The sequence below is a fragment of the Haliaeetus leucocephalus genome, unplaced genomic scaffold (assembly GCF_000737465.1).
Source record: "Haliaeetus leucocephalus isolate CR32 unplaced genomic scaffold, Haliaeetus_leucocephalus-4.0 Scaffold306, whole genome shotgun sequence".
NCBI classification, from domain to species: Eukaryota; Metazoa; Chordata; class Aves; order Accipitriformes; family Accipitridae; genus Haliaeetus; species Haliaeetus leucocephalus.
Genome location: NW_010972742.1, coordinates 6012024 through 6031373, shown reverse-complemented (window position 1 = coordinate 6031373; position 19350 = coordinate 6012024). Strand labels below are relative to the sequence as shown.

The following is a 19350-nucleotide window of genomic DNA, read 5'->3' as shown; positions in this document are numbered from 1 at the left end:
TTTCCCAGAACAAATCCTCCTGCATAGCTCCAATAGGCATATAGTCCAAATGCAGTCCTTCACTGCACACAGACAGGACCTTATATTGTTTGCAACTTTCACCTAAGTACAGAGGCAGGATGACAAGTCCTGTTTTAAGTGTCCTTAATTATATGCACGAAAACTTTTCTGTGCAAGAAAATGGATGATGTGGTGTTTATATGTGAAAGCATGTGTCTATACAATTATGGTGATGAGAAAGAAGTAGAGCAACACTTGTCTAAGTTCATCATTCATAAAATCAGATGCTCACACAAACTGGAGGCACAAAAACTGCCAGACTTCTACATGGGCATCAGTGTGCAAACACACGCAAAGTACATCCAGCCACCACCATGCACTTCCAGTTCACTACACAACACCAACTCCAACAGCAAAGCCCACTCATACCGTATACAAGAACTTTGTTACACACACACGCAGACACAAGTGTAGTCCAGTTAGCAAGGGAAAAAGATGGGTATTAAAAAAGCAACAATGGAGATGGCATTTGTTCACCCATGGCAGAAGGACCCGAGTCCAAGTGCTAGCAGGGAACATTCTTATTCTATATACAGGAGGGGAAGAGAAAGAGTCCCTTGTCATTGGAAATTCTCCATTCATCAGTGAACTCAAATGACAAGCTGGTATCAGGATCCGGAGGAGTCTATGAACAACTGGAAGAATCAGAGAGGGGGATCAGAGAATGAGCATCACTTCACAGCTTCTGGAATTATATTCTCAACTCCAGATCAGGGCAGTCAGTAGCATGCAATCCAACCTACCATCTCTCCTTCTAAAGCAAGGGATTGCTCAGTTAAGTATGAAACACCTTCCTCCTCTGCTCCAGTGCTGTTCTCTACCTTCCACTTAACCCTTCTACCTCATGCAAAAGGCAGAAAAGCCACTAAGATAAGCTATGACAGATTTCTTCAAAAAGGTCAATTCATTTCAGCCGATTTGGGGAATCCTATCATGATGATCAGGTATATAGAATATTTTTCATGAGTGAAGAAATGAAACTGAGTGAAAGGAGAAAGATGGAGACAGAAAGAAGCATAAGTATACTGAAAAAAACCCACAAAGTAACAGTATATGGAAAAGCAGGGTCACAAGAAGCAAGAGCCAAAATACACAGTAGAAGCATGCTGACATCCACAGGTGCCACCAGCAGGACTGCAGTCCCTGGGGCAACACTGAGGCATGTGTGGACAAGTTACTGTGGGAGCTGCATCAAGGTGCATAGGGAGGACTGGGGCAGAGGCACCAAGAAAGTAAAACCATTTGCACACACCAGAGTCAAACTGGTCTATAATCTCTTTGGACCCATCCACCTCTGCGCTGGATACAGCCTGGCAGAGAACACTTCCCCTCCAAACAGGCAGCACCAAGCATAAGCTGGGGCACTATCACAGGAGGAAGACTGAACCGCTTCTACTGTATACTATCACCACCCATTGACCATCTGGGTTTTTTTCACAAAAAATGGTGAAGCTTCAGACATGCACCACCAGCATCCACTAGAGGGGAAGTATTTTCCATGAGGGAAGTGTTCCCTGTGGCATGTCATTGGGGAGTTCCTGATTATGTTCATTCTTTACTCTGCAATTACCTTCTCTTCCTCACAGGGGACCAAGTACCCAACCTAAAAGCATTCTTGGTTCCAGACTGCCTACTAAGTCCTGTCCAGGAACACATGCTTAGCTGCACAGGGGATAATCCCTTACTACTATGTTGAAGGGTGTTTGAAGTGACTGAACAGGAAAGGAATTGAGTTTCCTAATGGAAAAAGCAAGCTGTGTGATTTGAACCTCTGAGACTGGAAAATGTTCAATTGATTACAGAAGTGACAAAAATGCCTAAAAAAAAAATCCATTTCCCTGCCAGTGATACTGCAATATTCTCCTAGCTGAAAAGCATCTGAACAGCCTAGATAAAGGTCTCTCCAACTCACCTTGAAGAACTCTGGGCCAGGAGAAAAAGGGCAACTTCAGACTTTGGGGAGCCCTACGCAGAGAGGGGAACTGCCTTGAAAGGTGTACTGTCACTCCAGTCCTGTGATTTTTCTGGCAACCGCCTCCTACTTGTGAGCAGAGGCATTGGTATGATTGCTTTAATAAAGCCCTCGGGTTCACAGTCCTCTTCCCCCAAGCTTTGCATACAGAAGAGGCTGCCCCTCTGTTCTTGAGAGCTGCTTTGACATTGCCTCATCTGCACAATGAAATCTCAGTGGACAACAATGCTCCTGCCTATGGACCCAACTCAAATAGCCAAAGACTGTACCCACACCATGCACTCCATTCTCCTTCTACGGCCCAGGCAGGCTAAGTACTGTCAGGGCTGCTACCCAAAAGTTGGCCACCTCTCACCTGTGTGGGGCAGCATTTCAGCACTTACCTGGGAACACCAGGAGGAGCACGATTAGGCCGAGAAGGAACCTGAGGTGGGGGCCCAAAGGGATCAGGAGAGGCACCTGGCCTGGAGGGCACAGGGGGGGCACCACCCAGCGTGGACCCACCAGCAGGAGGTGGTCCAGGAGCTGGGCCTCGAGACCCAGGTCTGGTGGGTGGAACAGCGGGAGCTCTCCTCTGTGGCGTGGGGCTGGATGTAGGAGACCTGGTAAACAAACAGAGAAATTCAACTGCAACAACAGGCCTGGGATCCCTGTGTCACCATCAGGTCCCCATGTGCTGCCTTCGGTGTTCCTTCTTTAGTTTCACATCACTTTACGTACCACCCTTTGGCTTTCAAGGGCCACGCCAGCCTTCAGGTTGCCTTCAAAGTTACTTCAGGCCCCATCTAACCTATGGGTTTAGAAGCCTCCACATCCTCTCTAAAGACGTAGCAGCCCTACACAGCCTTCAAAGCCTAGGAGCCTCCCAACACAAATACCCAGAACTCTTCATCCACAGGGAGAAGAGGGGAAGAGGAGGACTCCCTGTCTCAGTAGGAGGCCCCAGCTAGCCACTGAAGAGGCATCAGGCAGGTCTGTGGGGCTCTCCCCCTGAGCCTCTGGTACCTGCGTCCAGATGGTACGCTCTGCACCTGCAGCCAAGAGTCGTCCACCGGTGGGGGCATAGGGGTGCTGATAGTGCTGGTGTTGATGTCCCCGATGATGTTGAGGGCCTCTTTCAGGGCATGGTACATGCGCAGCATTTCGTCACGTCGCTGGGCCTGCTCTGCCGATTCCTCCATCAGCGTATTCTGGTCACCACAGGAGTATAGATTTGCCAGCAACTCCGAATGGATAAAGTCCTTGGTCTGTAAATGAGCACAAAGAGAGAATTAATTTCCACTGCCTTCCCAAAAACACTCCATTCTGTCCCCACCTCTCCCTCCTTCCAAGCTGCCTTTGGTTTTTCTTCATTCTTTCTCTCCCTCCCTTTTTCTCCTTCTCTGTGTCTCCCCACCTCCATTGACCACAGTGTGATAAGTACATTGTTTATCATGAGGTGCATGATTGTCTTCGGCATGAGGTCTCTGATGGTTTTGTTGACAATTGCCATGTAGGAATCCACCAGGTTCCTGATCGTTTCCACTTGTCTCTCCAGCTGAGGGTCCATGGAGTGCATGAAACTGTCTGATCCATTCTCCTCCGCTTCACTGGCCTGCAGAGAAAAGGAGAAACAGACTGGTTCTTCACATGTAACAAAATTAGTTTTTCCTGAGAGTGCCAAGAGAAGAAAATAAGGGAACACGCAGGAAATGCATGCAATAAATAAAACTTAAACTTACATTTTGAACTGTAATTGTTCATGCACAGCTCAGTTTGTATAGACTTCTCCAGCTCAGATCTGAGGAGCTTTAAGAATAAAGCTGCTCTCTTAGTAGAAAGTTATTATACAAAGGTGAAAGGCAACAGGGACTCCTGACCAAGGTTCACAGGTTATGGCTCTAGTGAATACTCAAAGCTGTAATTTTTACTTTTAATGTTTATAGCTTCCTGAAAGGTTCTTCATCCGAGCTGGGTCTTCCATGCCCAGATTCAGTTTAGACCTGAGAATCACTCACCACAAATTAAGCCTTACAGGCTCTCTCACACACTGCATCTTTATCCTCATTACAGAAATGAGAAAACAGATACAGAGAGGTGAAATAACTGCTCAAACCACAAGTAGATGGAATAACCTAGAAAACCTTCCTGATCACTTTAACTGCAAATCCTGCATCATAAGTCATAATTATCTTTTCTTTCACACCAAGCAGATGAATCTCTTCCTGGCTGCCTGAAATGCATTGCTTAGCTTTCTGTAAGGTAAAACCTGGACTGTGCTGTTTGACAGCAAGCAAACACCAAGGCTCACCCATTTGGGATCAATTTCAAAGCAGCAAAGCATGAAAGACTGCTGCCTTTCTCAATGCTTATTTTAAAAAAAACCTTGATTTTATAAAGAAAAATCTTTCTTTTAAACCATCCCAGTCTGAAGGATTTGCAGCAGCGTAGGAAATTGCTTGTCTTTTGTTTTGGGGAACAAAATATATGAGAAAGGGCAAATTCTTTTGTTCATTTGAGCTTTTAAGGAAGTGGACATCAAACAGGACAACTTAAAAAAAGAAGAGGGTAAAAAAAAAACCAAAAATAAGTTTGCACCAAGATTCAGAAGTCATACAAAAAGGGAGAAATAAAAAGAAAAAAGGAAAACTCAAACCAAGAACAGAAACAAACAGCAGCAATCCAACAGAAGGTACAAAGAGGGAGAAGAAGCACATGCCTCTCAGGAAACTGTGACAAAAGGAAAAAACAAAAGAGAACTATCTGGTGAGAGCCCCAGGCGGCAAAACAGGCAGAGAGGGTCAGACTTACTTTGTCCTTGTCCTGGCAGGCCAGTTTGAGCATATGTGGAAAAAATTAAAACAAAAAGGGACAAAAAAAAAGAGACAACTTTTAGTTGGTCCCAGAATTTGGAGAAGATCCCATAATAGCACTGAACAAGCAAAAGACCAATCGCGCTAGAAATACATAAATACCTAGATTCCCCTGGAAGAAGAACAAGTGAATTGTTTAGCTAAACTGAAAATCAAAATGGGATGCTCTGCAAAGGAAATGGTATTGTTCACAACAAAGGGAAATTTACTTACCTACAATGGCTACTTGTTATTCATTACACAGGGTTTTGAGACAGTCAACCTAGCAATCAGTGTTCCTATGTCAAACCGCTCCATTTGCACACCAATAGGTGGCACGTGTCCTTCATGAGTACGTGTTTAAGAGGTCCAGTCTGGTCCAAAGCCAATTTGAAGTCATGTCACTGTTAAGGTCCAGTCCCTAATCTTTTTTTTTTTTTTTTTTTTAGTATCACATCAGTTTGTCAGGAAATGCTTTAAGGCAAAAAACACGATCTTAAAGTGTAACAGGAAAGATGAATGCAAGAAGTCTATTAGAAGCAACAAATACAAACAGATAAGCAATTATCACTTTTCTAATGGGGAAAATTATTTATAGCAGCTTCCTCTCACAGAGGAACAGGAAGGCTTTGAGCAGGAACATATTCCACAATTCTCTAGAACATAATTTTAAAGCAGAGCATAATGCTGACAGCAAGTGTTGTGGGACAAGGCTAACGGAAGAGATAAGAGGTCTTGCTAAAGTAGCATATTAAGGTGTCTACCAAGCAAAAAAGAAATAAAATTCAAAGAACATCCCTTCCTAATTGGGTGGGGGAAGGAATGGGAAAACAACTACTAAGCCAGGAAGCTCCTAACAAGACTGTACAGTAAGTGTTACTAAAAAGGAACAGTGCCTTTGCTCAGCAGACACATACCACTTAGCAGTCAAGTAGTTAAATGTCCTCCTTATATTGGGAATTTAATGCCCACAAAACAAGAGCGCTAGAAGAGTTTATTCAAGGCAGTCTTTGCCTACTTTATCTCCCCTTTGAAGCTACCAATTACTTTATCCCAAACTTCCTTAAAGGAAGCACCACGACATACTGAAAACTTAAATTTTTGTTCCAAAATATCCTCAGCTCAGGAAAGAGACAAAACCTTCACAGCCTTATTTTTCACATAAGAGGATACAGCTATCCTTCTTAAGATACATGCTGTGTTCCTTCTTATCCCATTATTATGGCTGTAACTTACCCCAACACGCTCTGGGTAGACTCCTGCACGAAGGAAGGAAGCCTTCCAGCTATCCACCTCCTCCTGGGTCTCACAGGCCAGCTCCAGCTGCCGGTAGTCCTTGTAAACATTCCTGAAAGGAAGACAAACATTTTATTCTTCCCTATTGCAAAACCGACATTTGCCCATATTTGACAAAGATGACAATGAGCAGGGAACCTTCCTATCATTTTGAGGCAGATACACTTAGTCCCTTGCTAGTACCCTCATGACATGCCTGCTGAGGGAAAAGAAATGAATTTCTCATGAGCAAGTCTGCCCCCAAATCAGTTGTGTCCTGCTCTCCCCAAGCCTCTAGCCCTGCCCTAAAAGCCCTAATTTCAACAGGGCCTGAAAGAGATTCCCTTTTCAGTTCTGCTCACAGGGGACCCAGATTGGCTGGAGAAATCCAGCAATCTCCTATAGCTTTCCCTATTCACTCACTAAGAACACCGATTGTAAGTATATACTCCAGCCACAGCCAGGCCAAGGTAACCACACCAAATAGGTGAAGACTAAGGTCACACTGTAGACCATGCACTGGTGAAGAAAGAAAATGGTACACATCTGGAAGATCAGAAAGAATGAAGCCAGACTTCTAAAAAGTCCCCCATCTCCTCCAAAAATTACTATCCTTAAAGGATATGCGCATCTTTCCTGGACAGCTAAACTAACACACTCATCTCTATGCCCTCCTATCCAATATTACATAAAGCTTGTCCCTAGCTTCAACAGCTTGGCATGTTGAGATGTGAGCATACCTCTGTTCAGTGTTGAAGAGAGCAAAGATGTGCTTGCTGGACATGAACCCCTTCTCAACATCTCGCAGTTTCAGGTTATCCACTGGTAACATATACTTCTTCTCCTTCTCCTGGAAAGGGGATCAGTAACAAGTCACTCACTGCTCCAAAGCAGCGTGGCACTACTCTGCCAGCATGGAAGTCAGTCAGCAATACAGACCCTACGTCACGAGAGGCATTCTCAACGCAGGTCCTCTGGTCCCTTAAGTCTGTGAGAAAAGGGGACCTCTAGAAAGAGGAGTTTGTCCTTGCTGACTGCTTTTGTCATGTAGCCCAACAACCCTGCCCCATTAACTCCTCCAGGAGCAGGCAGCAGCATGGCACCATCCCCATTCCCCAGGCTGTGATCAACATCAAGGTCTTCACTCTTGCCAGCAAGGGGTCAGTCAGCACCAAGACCCTCACCAGCCACTTGACACCCAGAGCAGGTCTGCCTGGGAAAGGCTCCTCATACCTCTGTTCTCAGGCCAGCATTAATGGAGTGAAACACTGCTGCTGGTCAGAGAGGGGCACAGCAGCCCTCATAGCCTCACTGTCACCACCTCGGTGTTTTACTTTTAATCACTACAAGCCTATATCCAGATTCAAGAAAAGCCAGGCATGTGATAGAGAGAGAAGGTGGCTTGACACAGAAGTTACGGACTATATCAGCTTAAATTCACCTCTTCAGAAAAGCTGACTTCCTCACTTCATCCTACCACTGTCCTACACTCTATTGGTTACTGTGAACCCTTTTAAAGTATTAAGCAAGCAATAATAAATATGCATCAGAAGATCAAAGAGCAGGTCTGGCTACAATAATACAGGTTACTGCAACATTACCTGAAGGCCTCCTGTATTGGAAAAAAAAATCAAGTAACTATGCTCATTAATGAAAGTCTCACACTCCAAATGATTAGAAGCTCAAGTAATATAGGCAGTTTACTACCTGATGTTAAAAACCAGAGTCTGAAATTCCAGCAACCAGATTCAGAGAGCTTTAAGGGACCTGTTTTTCAGAGTAACTGCACCCACAACCCTCCAGTCTGGTTCTTATGAGACATCTCCAGCTAAATACAGAACAAGACATCCAAAAACCATCCTCAACATTTTTGACCCTAGGTATCATTTTTTAACAAACTTGAGCTTAATTTTTACATTTACATTCAGAAAGTCAGAAATCATTCTCCCTGCTTAGCTTCAAGTCTGGATCTACAGCAGATTAACAGAAGTGAGTTTGGTTTAAGGTCCCCATTTGGAACATCCTGTTCCAGCTGGGTATTATACCTCAACATAACAAGAGAGGGAGCCATCACACTGGTCTCCAAAAGGCAGAATTGCAGCTATCCAAGACTGAAATAGAGTATATTTTTGTGTGCAAGCGTGCATGTGTGACTGTCCGCTTGTGAGCATGTCATGTGTTTGTAGACCTTTCTTGGCTGGAAACAACACGATTGCTCTCAGGGGAAACAAGAATGGAAAACAAAGATAGTCAGTGAGCAGAGATCCTGAAGAGCTAGCTAGAAAGGAGGGGCAGGGCAGAGCAGCAGATAAGGATGACAAAGCTGCTGAGCTCAAACACCCAGAGGATGGCAAGTCCAGCCTAACATCCTCTTAAGTTTCAGTTAAATTGACTTGAGTTTGCTAAGGATACCAGACAGTACATGGTTCAGATGTACCCCAAAGATCAAACTATACCAGTCCATTACAAAACTTACGCAACAAGAATATCCCAGAAGCCAGCACCTAGAAAACAGATCACTTGGGTAGCTGCCAAATTCTCCATTCTCTCTCAAAGATGCCAGGCTATGAAAGCAGGATTGCTTTCAAGCACATTTCCCTGGATTGTTTAGTATTGTTGATCAATCTAGATTAGAGGTGGGCAAGCATTTTTGTGATGGGACACCTGTCAGCCAGGTACTAGTCTCAGAGCCACACAGACCACTTCAGGTTCTGTAAGCTGCAAACAGCTTCCAGCTTTCTATTACTTTGGGTTATTATTATGCTGGTTTAGGTTGAACTAGTGACCTAAAAGTGAAGTACATTAACTGCTAAGTCCCTAAGCAAGACAGGCCATCCCCACCAGTCTCACTTAACTAGAACTCCCTGAATCCACCCCACAGAGTCCCTGGGGTAGTAAAAAAAATAACTGATGTTAAAGCTGTCTCAGAAAAATCATGCTGCATTAGAACCACATCATTCCATAGAAATTTAGCAATGGAGTCATTCTTCAGGAAAAAAAAGTCAAAAGGTAAGGGAATCCCATGTCCCAGATATGGAAATAGATGCTCTTTGCCAGAGTTTCAACTTTCACCCCTTCCAAGCTCTTGCATAAATGCTGCCGCATGATCAAGACAACACTATCTCTGCATGCTGATCCTTCTATATGCCAGAGGAAAGACGCATGTATCTATCTGCCAGCATGAAATTATCAGTCCTCTGACTCTGAGGTAGCAAGAGCAATCAAATGGAAGACACCGGCACAAGGCAAGAAACCCCCAACCCACACATGCTGCAGGGCAATGCACACTGCAATGAGCCCCTGCACCTCTCCATCTCCCCACACCTCCCCCCTCCCACTCCCCCACTTCGGTCTTTCCAGCTTCTCAGTTTTCAACCCAGCCTGTTTTATATCAACACTCTGACTTCATTTCCTGAATGTAGAGACAGGAAAGTGTGGAAAGAGCTGCCAAGGGCTGAGCCTCCCAAAACTTTGGCTGAGCACTCTGCCCATATGTTAGCAATCTGGCAGTATGTGCTATGGCTGAATAGCATCCTGGCCAAGAGGGGAAAAGGGCTTCTCTCTCTAGCTTTCGAGACTTGGAGGGGAGGGAAGAGAAGGAAGAGCCAGCACACATCGAAATGGGAAAGTAGTTTGTGAAATACTATATTCAAAGCCCTCAGTCTGATCCCAAGAGGCTTATGTTGCTCATAAGCTATCTCCCCTCATCTATAAGAAAAAAAAAAAATCAGGCAGAACTCTCTCTCAGCAGCGGAGTATGTTATGTAAAATGTGCATGTTGGCTGTGAGTTAATCTGTAGAGCCATGAGGCCAAGGAGAGGTAGTGAAGTGGCAGAAGCACTCAGGCTGGCTATACAAAACAGAATATGGATGCTCAGCGTTGGCTAGGGAATGTTGTAGGCACAGGGCAAGCTACCCCTAATCAGGGCTGCTGCTCCCAGCAGGAATCACACTGCTTGCATGGAGAACTGCATAGAGAGATGACTGCAAGCTACTTGCACAGGCAGGATAAATGCCAGAGGATTACTCCCCCGCCCCCAATATAGTGCAGATACAGCCAGACATATGGCTCTGTACTTTGCATCTACCAAAGAAAGAAAATACACATGGCCAGGAAGGAGACCAGGATCCATTAGCCATTCCAATTGTGGAGTGTGAAGCACAACAGCTGGAGGAAAAAAAAAGGATACTGCAGTTGCAGCCTGATGTTGCAACATCCTTATCAGGGCTACACACCTCTTTATGGTGGCTAAATTCTAGAGATTGGTTGTGGCCAGAGACAGCAATGGTTTGCACTATCATCTGAATTATTTGTTGCTACCCTTAGGTAATAACCTACAAGAAGTTCACAAAATTCAGCAGGCAGCAAGCCAGCCTGACTCAAAGCATTTCCTCCATTCAACTAGACTGCCTCAACAGCAAGTTAAATTTTCCTGCTCTTGGATACATGTGAGATGAAGCTGACAGATGTATGTGTGGGCTCCCCTAAGGTTGGAAATTGGCACTCACAGTACAAGAAATTAATTGGCAGAATTATTAGGTCTCAGTTTGCATTTGGAGCACAAATAAACTAATTAAAGGTTTCCCTGTAGCTGTTATGACAAACACCTCCTTTTGCACAGACGCAAGGGTCTGTGGATATGGGAGACAGAGCATTGCCATTGTTTTAATTGGTGGCCATGTGAAGTTAGGAGAAATTCATCTTGCTTAAACCTCTTAATCTTCTTTCGTTCTTGTAAGATGTAAAGCACTACAAGTAAACAAACCTGCCCCAGAGATGACTAGTTTCAGTCAAATCATTTGTGTTAAACACATGCACAGCATTTTGGGAACTCCAGTAATAAAACTCTACTCAAATGGAAAAAAACATTAACATTATAATTGATAGTAAACACACTGCATGAATACACACACACTACAAGATTATTAGGAAGAAGTCTCTGAAAAATAGTCTGGAGTATTTGAAAACAAGTTAGCTGAGCATTTTAAGTTGAACCAACCCCCCCCAAACAAGACATTACCAACCACTTTCTGCTTCTTGTCTTTGCAAAGAAAATGCACATTAGATGAGCTGAATTTCTGAGCTGTGATTCTTCCAGGAAGCCCTAGTCATCCTACACATACATGCATCTTGAGACCATCTTTCCAAAACACAGCCCACCTCTATCGCTTAACTTTTACCCTCAGAGTTTTACTGGACACTGTGATCACTGCTCCAAGCTGCAAAGCAGCTGTAATGGGTTGTTTACATCAGAAAGCTGCATTGGTTTAACTTAAACAACACACCCTAAGATTTTAAGCTGATTTAGTTCAAAAGCACTGTAGACACTAGGCCTGGACTCATGTGATTAATAACAACTATTAATGTTGTGTTAGTAAACACAGCAATGGTAATCAAATCACCTGCACAAATCACTTTTACCTGCAAGTAAAGACTTTTATTTACATCAGCTGAAATAATGTGCAGATTGAAACATGCAGCTAAGGCCAACCCTAGGAAGCCATCAGAGGGTGTATGAGAAAGCACAGGCAGAAACTGAGTAGCTTAAGAGGGGCTACAGTGCCCAAAACTCCACTATCATGACCTCTCTAAGGTCACAACAATGTCCACCAACCTTTGCAAAGGACAAGCAGGCATTTCTTCCTGCACCTGGCCCTGTGCCAAGACAGGGATGAACCCTCCCCAAGCATTTGACTTGCTTTGATGAGGTAAAGCGCAACACACGTGCAGTGTTGCACACCTTTGGGAAAAGGAGAAGGTTGGTTACCCTTCCCCAGTGCATGGCTGGAGCCAAAGCAGGAGTTCCGGGCATTTGTATTTTTGGCCACAAATCTTAACCATCCACTAGCATGCATACAAGAGAAGGGGATCCTGGAAGGGAGACATGTGGCATACATAAAGCCCTCTTTATCCCTGCAGCACCAGGGAGAGAGGGAGCAAACCGCTCAACCTGGGGCTAACATCTGGAATCATTACATGGGAGCCAAGCGCCACAGAAAGCGACAGCATTCCTCAAGTTTCCATGCGGGGTAGGGAACCTTCCTTTCCCCCGCGCAACCCCATCCGTCAGCCGGCTCACTTCCTGCCAACCTCCGGCCTTCCCAGCAGCCAGCAAGCTCCTCCCTCGAGTCTAGTTAGCTTTCCACTGCCACGTCAATTGAGGCAGAAGGACAGAAGGGAAGCAAGAAGGGAGGGAGCAAAAAATCAGAAGAGGGAGGGAGGGAGGCTCAGCAATGCCAGACATAGCGGGGGGAGAAAAAGAGGGGATGCGGATTGCTCCTGCAGTAGCCGGAGGTGAGCTGCAAAGGCAACTGGCCAAGGTGGGTCAAAGGACCCTTTTGAGGACTTGGAAGCAAAGGCTGGTCCTGTTTGAGCTTTGCTCCGGACCCCAGGCAAAGGGCTGGTATAAAGGACAGAACTGGGCAGAAGGAGGCGAGGGTATATGGGGCCTGGGAATCCTCCCACACAGCTCCACAGGGAAGAAAAGGAGTTGAATGAAACAAGGTCTGCACACCTGGGTGACAGTCAAAGCTTCACAGCATTTTCTCCCCAAACAGCAGTAATAGATAATTTTTTTTTTCCCCTCTTTCTAAAAAGGTGCAGCATACGCCAGGTGGAAACCAGGTACCAGCCTGATACCAGCACTGGAAGAGGAAGGAGCTTGGAAGCTTGCTCCAAATTGGAAACATGCAGAGAGCAACATTTCTTCTTCCCAGCTGCCAGAGAAGGATGTTTCTTCAATCAGGACTTGGACTTTCCTTCACCCCACCTCTGCCCCCAAAATCCCATCCCAAAAGCAGGGAGGGGAAAGGACTAATGAGCTGCTGATAGCCGGAGAGCAGATCGCAGAGGCTCCACTCCGTCTGCCCAGTGTTCAGACTACCTGTTCAGGACTACGAGATTGTACAGTAGTCTGCACATTGGTTAGGCTGTGCTGGGATACACCACACACTGCCAGTGCTGCACGGGGACGGCAACACCTGCACGGCAGAGGGACATGCTTGGAGAGGGTGGGCTGCGGGGATAGCTGCATGCAAAGTTCACTCATCCCTCAGCCTGGGAGGATATAACCCTTTGGAGCCATGCTTGATGATCACTTTTACCTGCCTGTTCACCAACAACTTATAACCCTCTTTTACCTCCTCCATCTCTCTCATCCCCTACTTATTTCTTTCAGCTTCACGCACTTGTCCCAGGGGTAACTGTGTTCAGGATGGCTTGTGTTTCACATGCTGAACTTTGCCATAAAATGCAGAGATAGACACACAGGCCTGGCAGGGTTACAACTGCACTGTGCTTTGCTACCTAAAGCAGGATCAAGCACAGAAAGGTGACTGGAGAGAAAGGGGATTTCACATGGTAAAGAATGTTGGTCATTAATATAAAGAAAAACCCACAAAGAATTGAAAGTTGGAGGTTTGGATGCTCTGGAAGATGTGTTTGTTTTGATGTTTGTCTGGAAAAGAAAGAAGAGAAACAGTGAGTGAAAGCATAAATGAGAACTGATTAAGACTAAGATATCACCCATGAGAAAACATGCACTTGTGAAAAAAGATGAGTGAATGAATGAAAGACCTCCACAGAGGATGTAAGGAGAAGGAACAGGTTCCAGAAAGCACCTGAGAGCAGTGTGAAAGCAGGAGAGGAACAACCTCCAAGCAGACCTACTCCTGTGGTCTATAAACAAGCTGGATGCAAAAACCTGGCTGCAGCCAGACCCATCACAGCAAGTTTCTGATGGCTCATGGGCATCAGAACAAAGACAAAAGGATTTCTACCAGCTGAGCTGGGCCTCAAGGACACAGACTGGGGGGGGGGGGGGGGGGGGGGGGGGGGGGGGGGGGGGGGGGGGGGCAGGGGGAGTGCATGTGTGTGCAGTGGGGGAATAATCTCAGTATTGATCAATGTATATATTTTTAAACTAGAATTGGGTACAAGGCATTGACAGGTACAGAAGCAGCAGCTATCTAGTGACTGTCAATAAGGTCACATCTTCCTCAGGACAGGAGAGAATACTTTTGTAATTCAAGCAAAAGAGAAGGCATGAAGACAGAGAAGAGAGCTCAAGCACAGCTGATTAGCAGGAATCAACATGATGCATAAAGAGTATGAAGCACCCCCCACACACCTGCAAGTACCTAAAACTCAGCACCCAACCCTCTTGTACACACAGGACTCAAATGCACTAACACCGCATGCAACACATGAATACTTTCACACAAGCAAATAAGGCCATAGTCTTCTCATGTACTCACCTGTTCTTACAAGCCCCAAATTTCTAGTACATGATTTACCTGAGTAAGGACAGAAGGTCCCATCTGTATTGTACATTCACACAAATTCCCAAAGGAAACAGCAGATATATCCATCTACCCAGCTGTGCAAACACTCCGGTACACGGTGGCACATAGTCACAGGCACTCCAGCAGAAACAGTCACCCTCGCAAAGCAGAATGCACAAGGGTCCCCTCCAGCAGGCAGTAAGCTTTGCTAATAGGACCGACTGAGCACAGTGCTCATTGCATCTTGCCTACAAGGTCCCCATCACCAGCAGCTCTAGCTCAGCTCACAGACCGTCTTTTCCAGCAGGCGGGAAAGCCCTGCACAGAAGTGGGCACTGTGCATTTCATAAGGGATTCAAGGCAGAAGGACTAATCGAATCAAATTCTTGTATCGTGTCCACTATGGTGCTTGCTGAGCAGCTAGCCAGTGTGCTGTGGTGCTGTGCTGCTGCTCCAGCCCTGGGGACACTGTGGCCTCCCTGAGCAAGGAAATCTTGCTCTATATTGCCAGCAGCCAGAGCAGGCTCCTCCCCACCTCTCCCACCCCACTGCTGGTCTGCGGCATAATCCCACAAGGTTCAGGAGGTGCAGGTACCTCAAGGAGGGTCTCCAGGTCTTGGGAGGCCAGCTTTTTGTGGGGCCGCTCTCCATGGGGTCAGTGTTTGACTCATTGAAAGGAGACAGGAAGAAAAACAGAGAGCCCAGGAGCACACACACATGCTCTTGGCAGCAAGGCATAGTGGGGAGCCAACTTTCCACCCCCGCCTGGCCCGGTCTTTCCTTCCCCTCCCATTCCCCAGCACACTCCTTCAGGCCCCTCCAGAGCATCAACAGCCATATATCCCTGCTAACATGTAATGCTGGGCCCTTTAAGACATTTTAAGTTTCAGTTCCTTTCTTCAGAGGCAGAGGAAAAACAAGCCAGCGCTGCGGAAAGACTGGTATTTCACTAATGGGGTCCAGATGTCTTCGTTCCGCAGACTCTGGATCCTGGCTTGCAAAACAGGGCAGGGAGAGGCTGTGCCCCTACTCCTGCCAGCTCCAGAGGTGCTATCCTAGCCCTCTCCCTCACCCCACCGCACACCTTCTCACCCCGCTCCTTCCCCTACTATCACCCACAGCTCTGCCACCAGCACTTTCACCCACACAAGACAGACCCAGCTCCCACCTCCCTCCCTCTGGAAAGCTGCCAGAGCACAGGGGAACTGGGACAAGAGGGCCTGCAGAAGCGCAGGGTGGGGCAGACAAAGCCTCCCCCTTCCTCCCAGACCTTAAGTGAGGAAAGATCATGGTGTACAGCCTTTGAAAAACACATGAGAACTTTCCAGGAGCTGTAGAGAACACAAGTTCTCCTGAATTGGTGGAGGAGGAGAGCTCTGGGACAGACATGCAAAGATAACCCTGTCTGACAGAGGACCATGCACTGCTTTGGGATGGAGCCAGCTCCATGCAGAACTGAGGTTTGGGACAGGAATCCCCATGCTCAGGGCTTTCTAAGCTGCCCCTCAAATGCACCAACTCTTAGCCTGACTCAACTATGGAGTCCAGGTGGACATTGCTTCCTTTCTCCATCACAACAGCCAGTTATCAAGGAGTTGAACTTGGGGAGGAATCAAATAAAAACATGCTTCCCTTTTCTCCCCTGCTCCCACTCAGTTGAAGACAAAGGCTCCTTTTTTTGGAGGCAGCTCAGACCTCATCAGCACTGGATCTCATGTGTTTAAGGGACCAAGGCTGGCAGGGAAGTCTTTTCATTAGGCAGCTCTACCTCTGCTATGCAGAAGGTCCATGCAGACCTCCAGCTGCTATGGACTTCCAAGGCTGCCCTCCTTGGAGGGAAGGGAGGTCCAATCCCCATCCCAGGCAACTGGAATCTATCAACAGTTTACACATCCGCACTGCAGCCCTCCCTCCCACTCCCCGGGGAAGAACAGGGAGTTCTGATCATCTCTGTAGTACAGATGTAGCAGCTGGCTTTGATTAAACTACTTGGTGTTTACAGCCACTCAACCTGCATATGCAACCTAGAGGAAAGTGAAGCCTCCCCAAGCAACTCTGAATACAAAGGGCAGGGGTCTTATAGCAGAGACACACTGATTTAGCAAAAGACATTCCAATGCCTGGTGCTTTAATTAGGAAATTCCTGCCTGCTCATCCATAGCAGCACAGCAGCAGTCTCCATGCAGAAAGCAATATTTAGAGGCTGATTCATCACCATATTTGTCATCATTTCCACCTGCTGAGAATGAAACAGGCCCACTGATACCAACTAGACAAGAAGCCAGGCCTAGCTACAGCTCCCAGGCACACTATTGTGTGCCTCAGAACACCTGAGGGACACAAACCACAATAAGAGGCAGAGCAGTTTCTTTATTTGCAATCAGAAACCCCAATCAACTCAGAATGCATGACTACATCACACCAGGCATTTTTCATCCCTCAGCACACTGAGTGGGGCTAACCCTTTCAATCATGTCCTTACCAAAACCATCTAGCTATTCTTTCTCTTTTCAAAGTAATCAGAAAAGACAATTATCTACCTTTGTCTTGCACAGGAAGCAACAGACTGTTGACAATGATAATTTCAGCTGGGACAATTCTGTCCACTTATATCATTTCCCACTGAAACAGAAAGACACCATAGCACATTGCTAGAATTCCTAATAGTCAAGACTTTCAAGCAACTCTACAGAGTAGGTCCACGTTCCTATCAGTGATATTCCACACATAACTGTACTTTTGATCAGCAGTACTCTAACCATTCACAATTCAAACAGTTTTACAGATAATGGATTAACTGGCATGTTCAATATAGAAACATTAAAAAAAAAAAGACATTCCTGCTTTGCAGGTTTAACAACTGAATCCTGAAGAGGTTAAATAATTTACTCAAAGTCAGAAGGAGCCAGCACCTGAGCTGCTGCTTCGGGTCCAGAGCTCCTGTTGCTACGCCCAGAAAGGAGATAGCTTTTTTCTTGTGACCAGGAGAGATGCATGAAAACCTCTGCCATACTCCTTCAGGAAACTCATCATGGCTGCCCCACAAATACCAGAAAGTCCAAATCTTGGAACTGACCCATCACACCCTTGATCACAGCTGCCATAGCAAGACAAATAAACATCAAATTCATTCCAAGTGTCTGTCAACTTTCTGCTGAGCCAGAGCTTCAAGCATAGATGTTACTCCTTGTGCGTCAAAAAAAGCCACGTTCACATCAATTCAGAAATGCTCAGCAATGCTGAGACCACAGGGAACCCAGCCCAAGGATAGTTTCAGCTTGTGTCACAAGCTACAGACAATATTCAGAAGATACATCTGTAACACCCACAGAACTGAAGGCCTTATCCTCATCAGATGTCCAAGACTCAAGTCGCAGAATTGAGCTACTCACCTCATCATCCTTGTACCAGGAGAGGTTCTCCGCTGTCAGGACAAACCAATACTCCTTGGAGCCACCCTTCATGATCCCAATGTTATTGATGGTGAGCCAGCCCTTTCGGATGACCTAAGGGGGTAGAAGCAATGAGCGTTAACAAGGGCCCTAAAATCCTGGCCTTAGGCGACAGAGAAAAGATCAGAGGGTATCCCTACACACAGAGTAGTATGGAAAGACAAGGAACACCGTGCTCTCTGCTGCTGCCAGAAGAGCCCCCCACTCAACTGGCCAGTGAAGGTCTTTGCCTCGAAAGGGCCAGGAATAGTATAAAAAGGACGCAGGAAGGAACCTGGCAGTGCTGTGCATTATACCCTCTGCCAAGAGGAAAGAGATGCAGGAAGAACTGCACCAAGAGCACCTTGGACACTGGCACAACCTACAAGCACCAGATCACAGCAACACACCCAGGAAAGGCCATGCCTAGAGGAAACCAGGACACCAGCACACCTTTCAGCACACTGCATGTGTGGAGTGCTTCACCCAACTCAGGGGTGGGGGGAACCAGTTCAAGAACAAGAGACGGGCAAGCAACCCAGAAAGGACTGAGTTCAGTAAAAAGGAGACACTAAGTATAACAGAACAAAATGGTGCATCTGGAATTAGTACCCTGGACTTCAGCATACCCAGGTATTTGAGTAGTCATATTAATTTAGGGCAAAACAAGTTCCTTTAAGATTAGTCTGTAAAGAAGCCAGGCTATTTACTCTCCAGGGAACTCCAATTCACCAAGTGCTGGTTTAGAGCCTCACACATGCAGTAATCAAAATGCAAGTATGCATCAGCTTAAATGCATCAGCTTTTATATGTGTTACTGCACTGTTAACACCCAAAAACATCTGCATGCATTATGTGTGTGTACCTTGTTGTATGGATGTGCTTGCTGACAATGACCTGGCATTGAAAAACCATGTGACTGCACTGCATATTAGCAAGTTGCACTGTGTGAGCAGCCTACCACAGAAGTACACAATCCTTTCAATTGTAAATTTACCTTATAAAAGTAAACATAGGAGCATTGGATCTTCATCTCATGCCTACTGTTAAGCTCGAGATAGTCCTATTCTCTCTGTGGACAGGAGGGGGCAGTGAAACAGAACCACACATCCTTGGATTACTGCTTTTTATCTCCACCCACTCACAAGATGTACCAGCAGTTCTTAATTTTTCCTCAACATACTACCTTTTCACCTCATTTCTGCTTCACCTGTGTCTAGCGCCAGCTGCCCTCCTCTCCCCATTCAGCAGCAGAGGGAATAATTTGTTTATGCACTGTTCTTGCCTTCCCAGATGCAACATTAATGTTCATTAGCACACCCTGCTGAGTGGCCTTCTACTCACCAGGATCTCATCCTGCAAAGGGGAACCATAGCAACAGCAGCAGAGCAGAGAGCAGGAGAGGAGCAAAGAGAGGAGAGATTGTTACTAGGAAAGCTGGAGCAGGAGAAGAGAGGCTCAAAAATAAAATAAATTGGAAGCTGGTACCAAATCTTTT

General features: G+C 46.0%; 1 protein-coding gene across 1 annotated transcript in view; it reads right to left on the bottom strand.

Annotated features, from left to right (window-relative positions):
- The window catches only part of DNM1 (dynamin 1), a 43858-nt gene that overhangs the window by 6173 nt on the left and 18335 nt on the right, over nt 1-19350 (bottom strand). Inside the window, 8 exon segments of the mRNA XM_010571122.1 lie at nt 2416-2634; nt 3038-3279; nt 3456-3626; nt 4823-4834; nt 6100-6211; nt 6879-6988; nt 17814-17927; nt 19197-19208. Coding sequence (XP_010569424.1) covers nt 2416-2634; nt 3038-3279; nt 3456-3626; nt 4823-4834; nt 6100-6211; nt 6879-6988; nt 17814-17927; nt 19197-19208 — 992 coding nt within the window.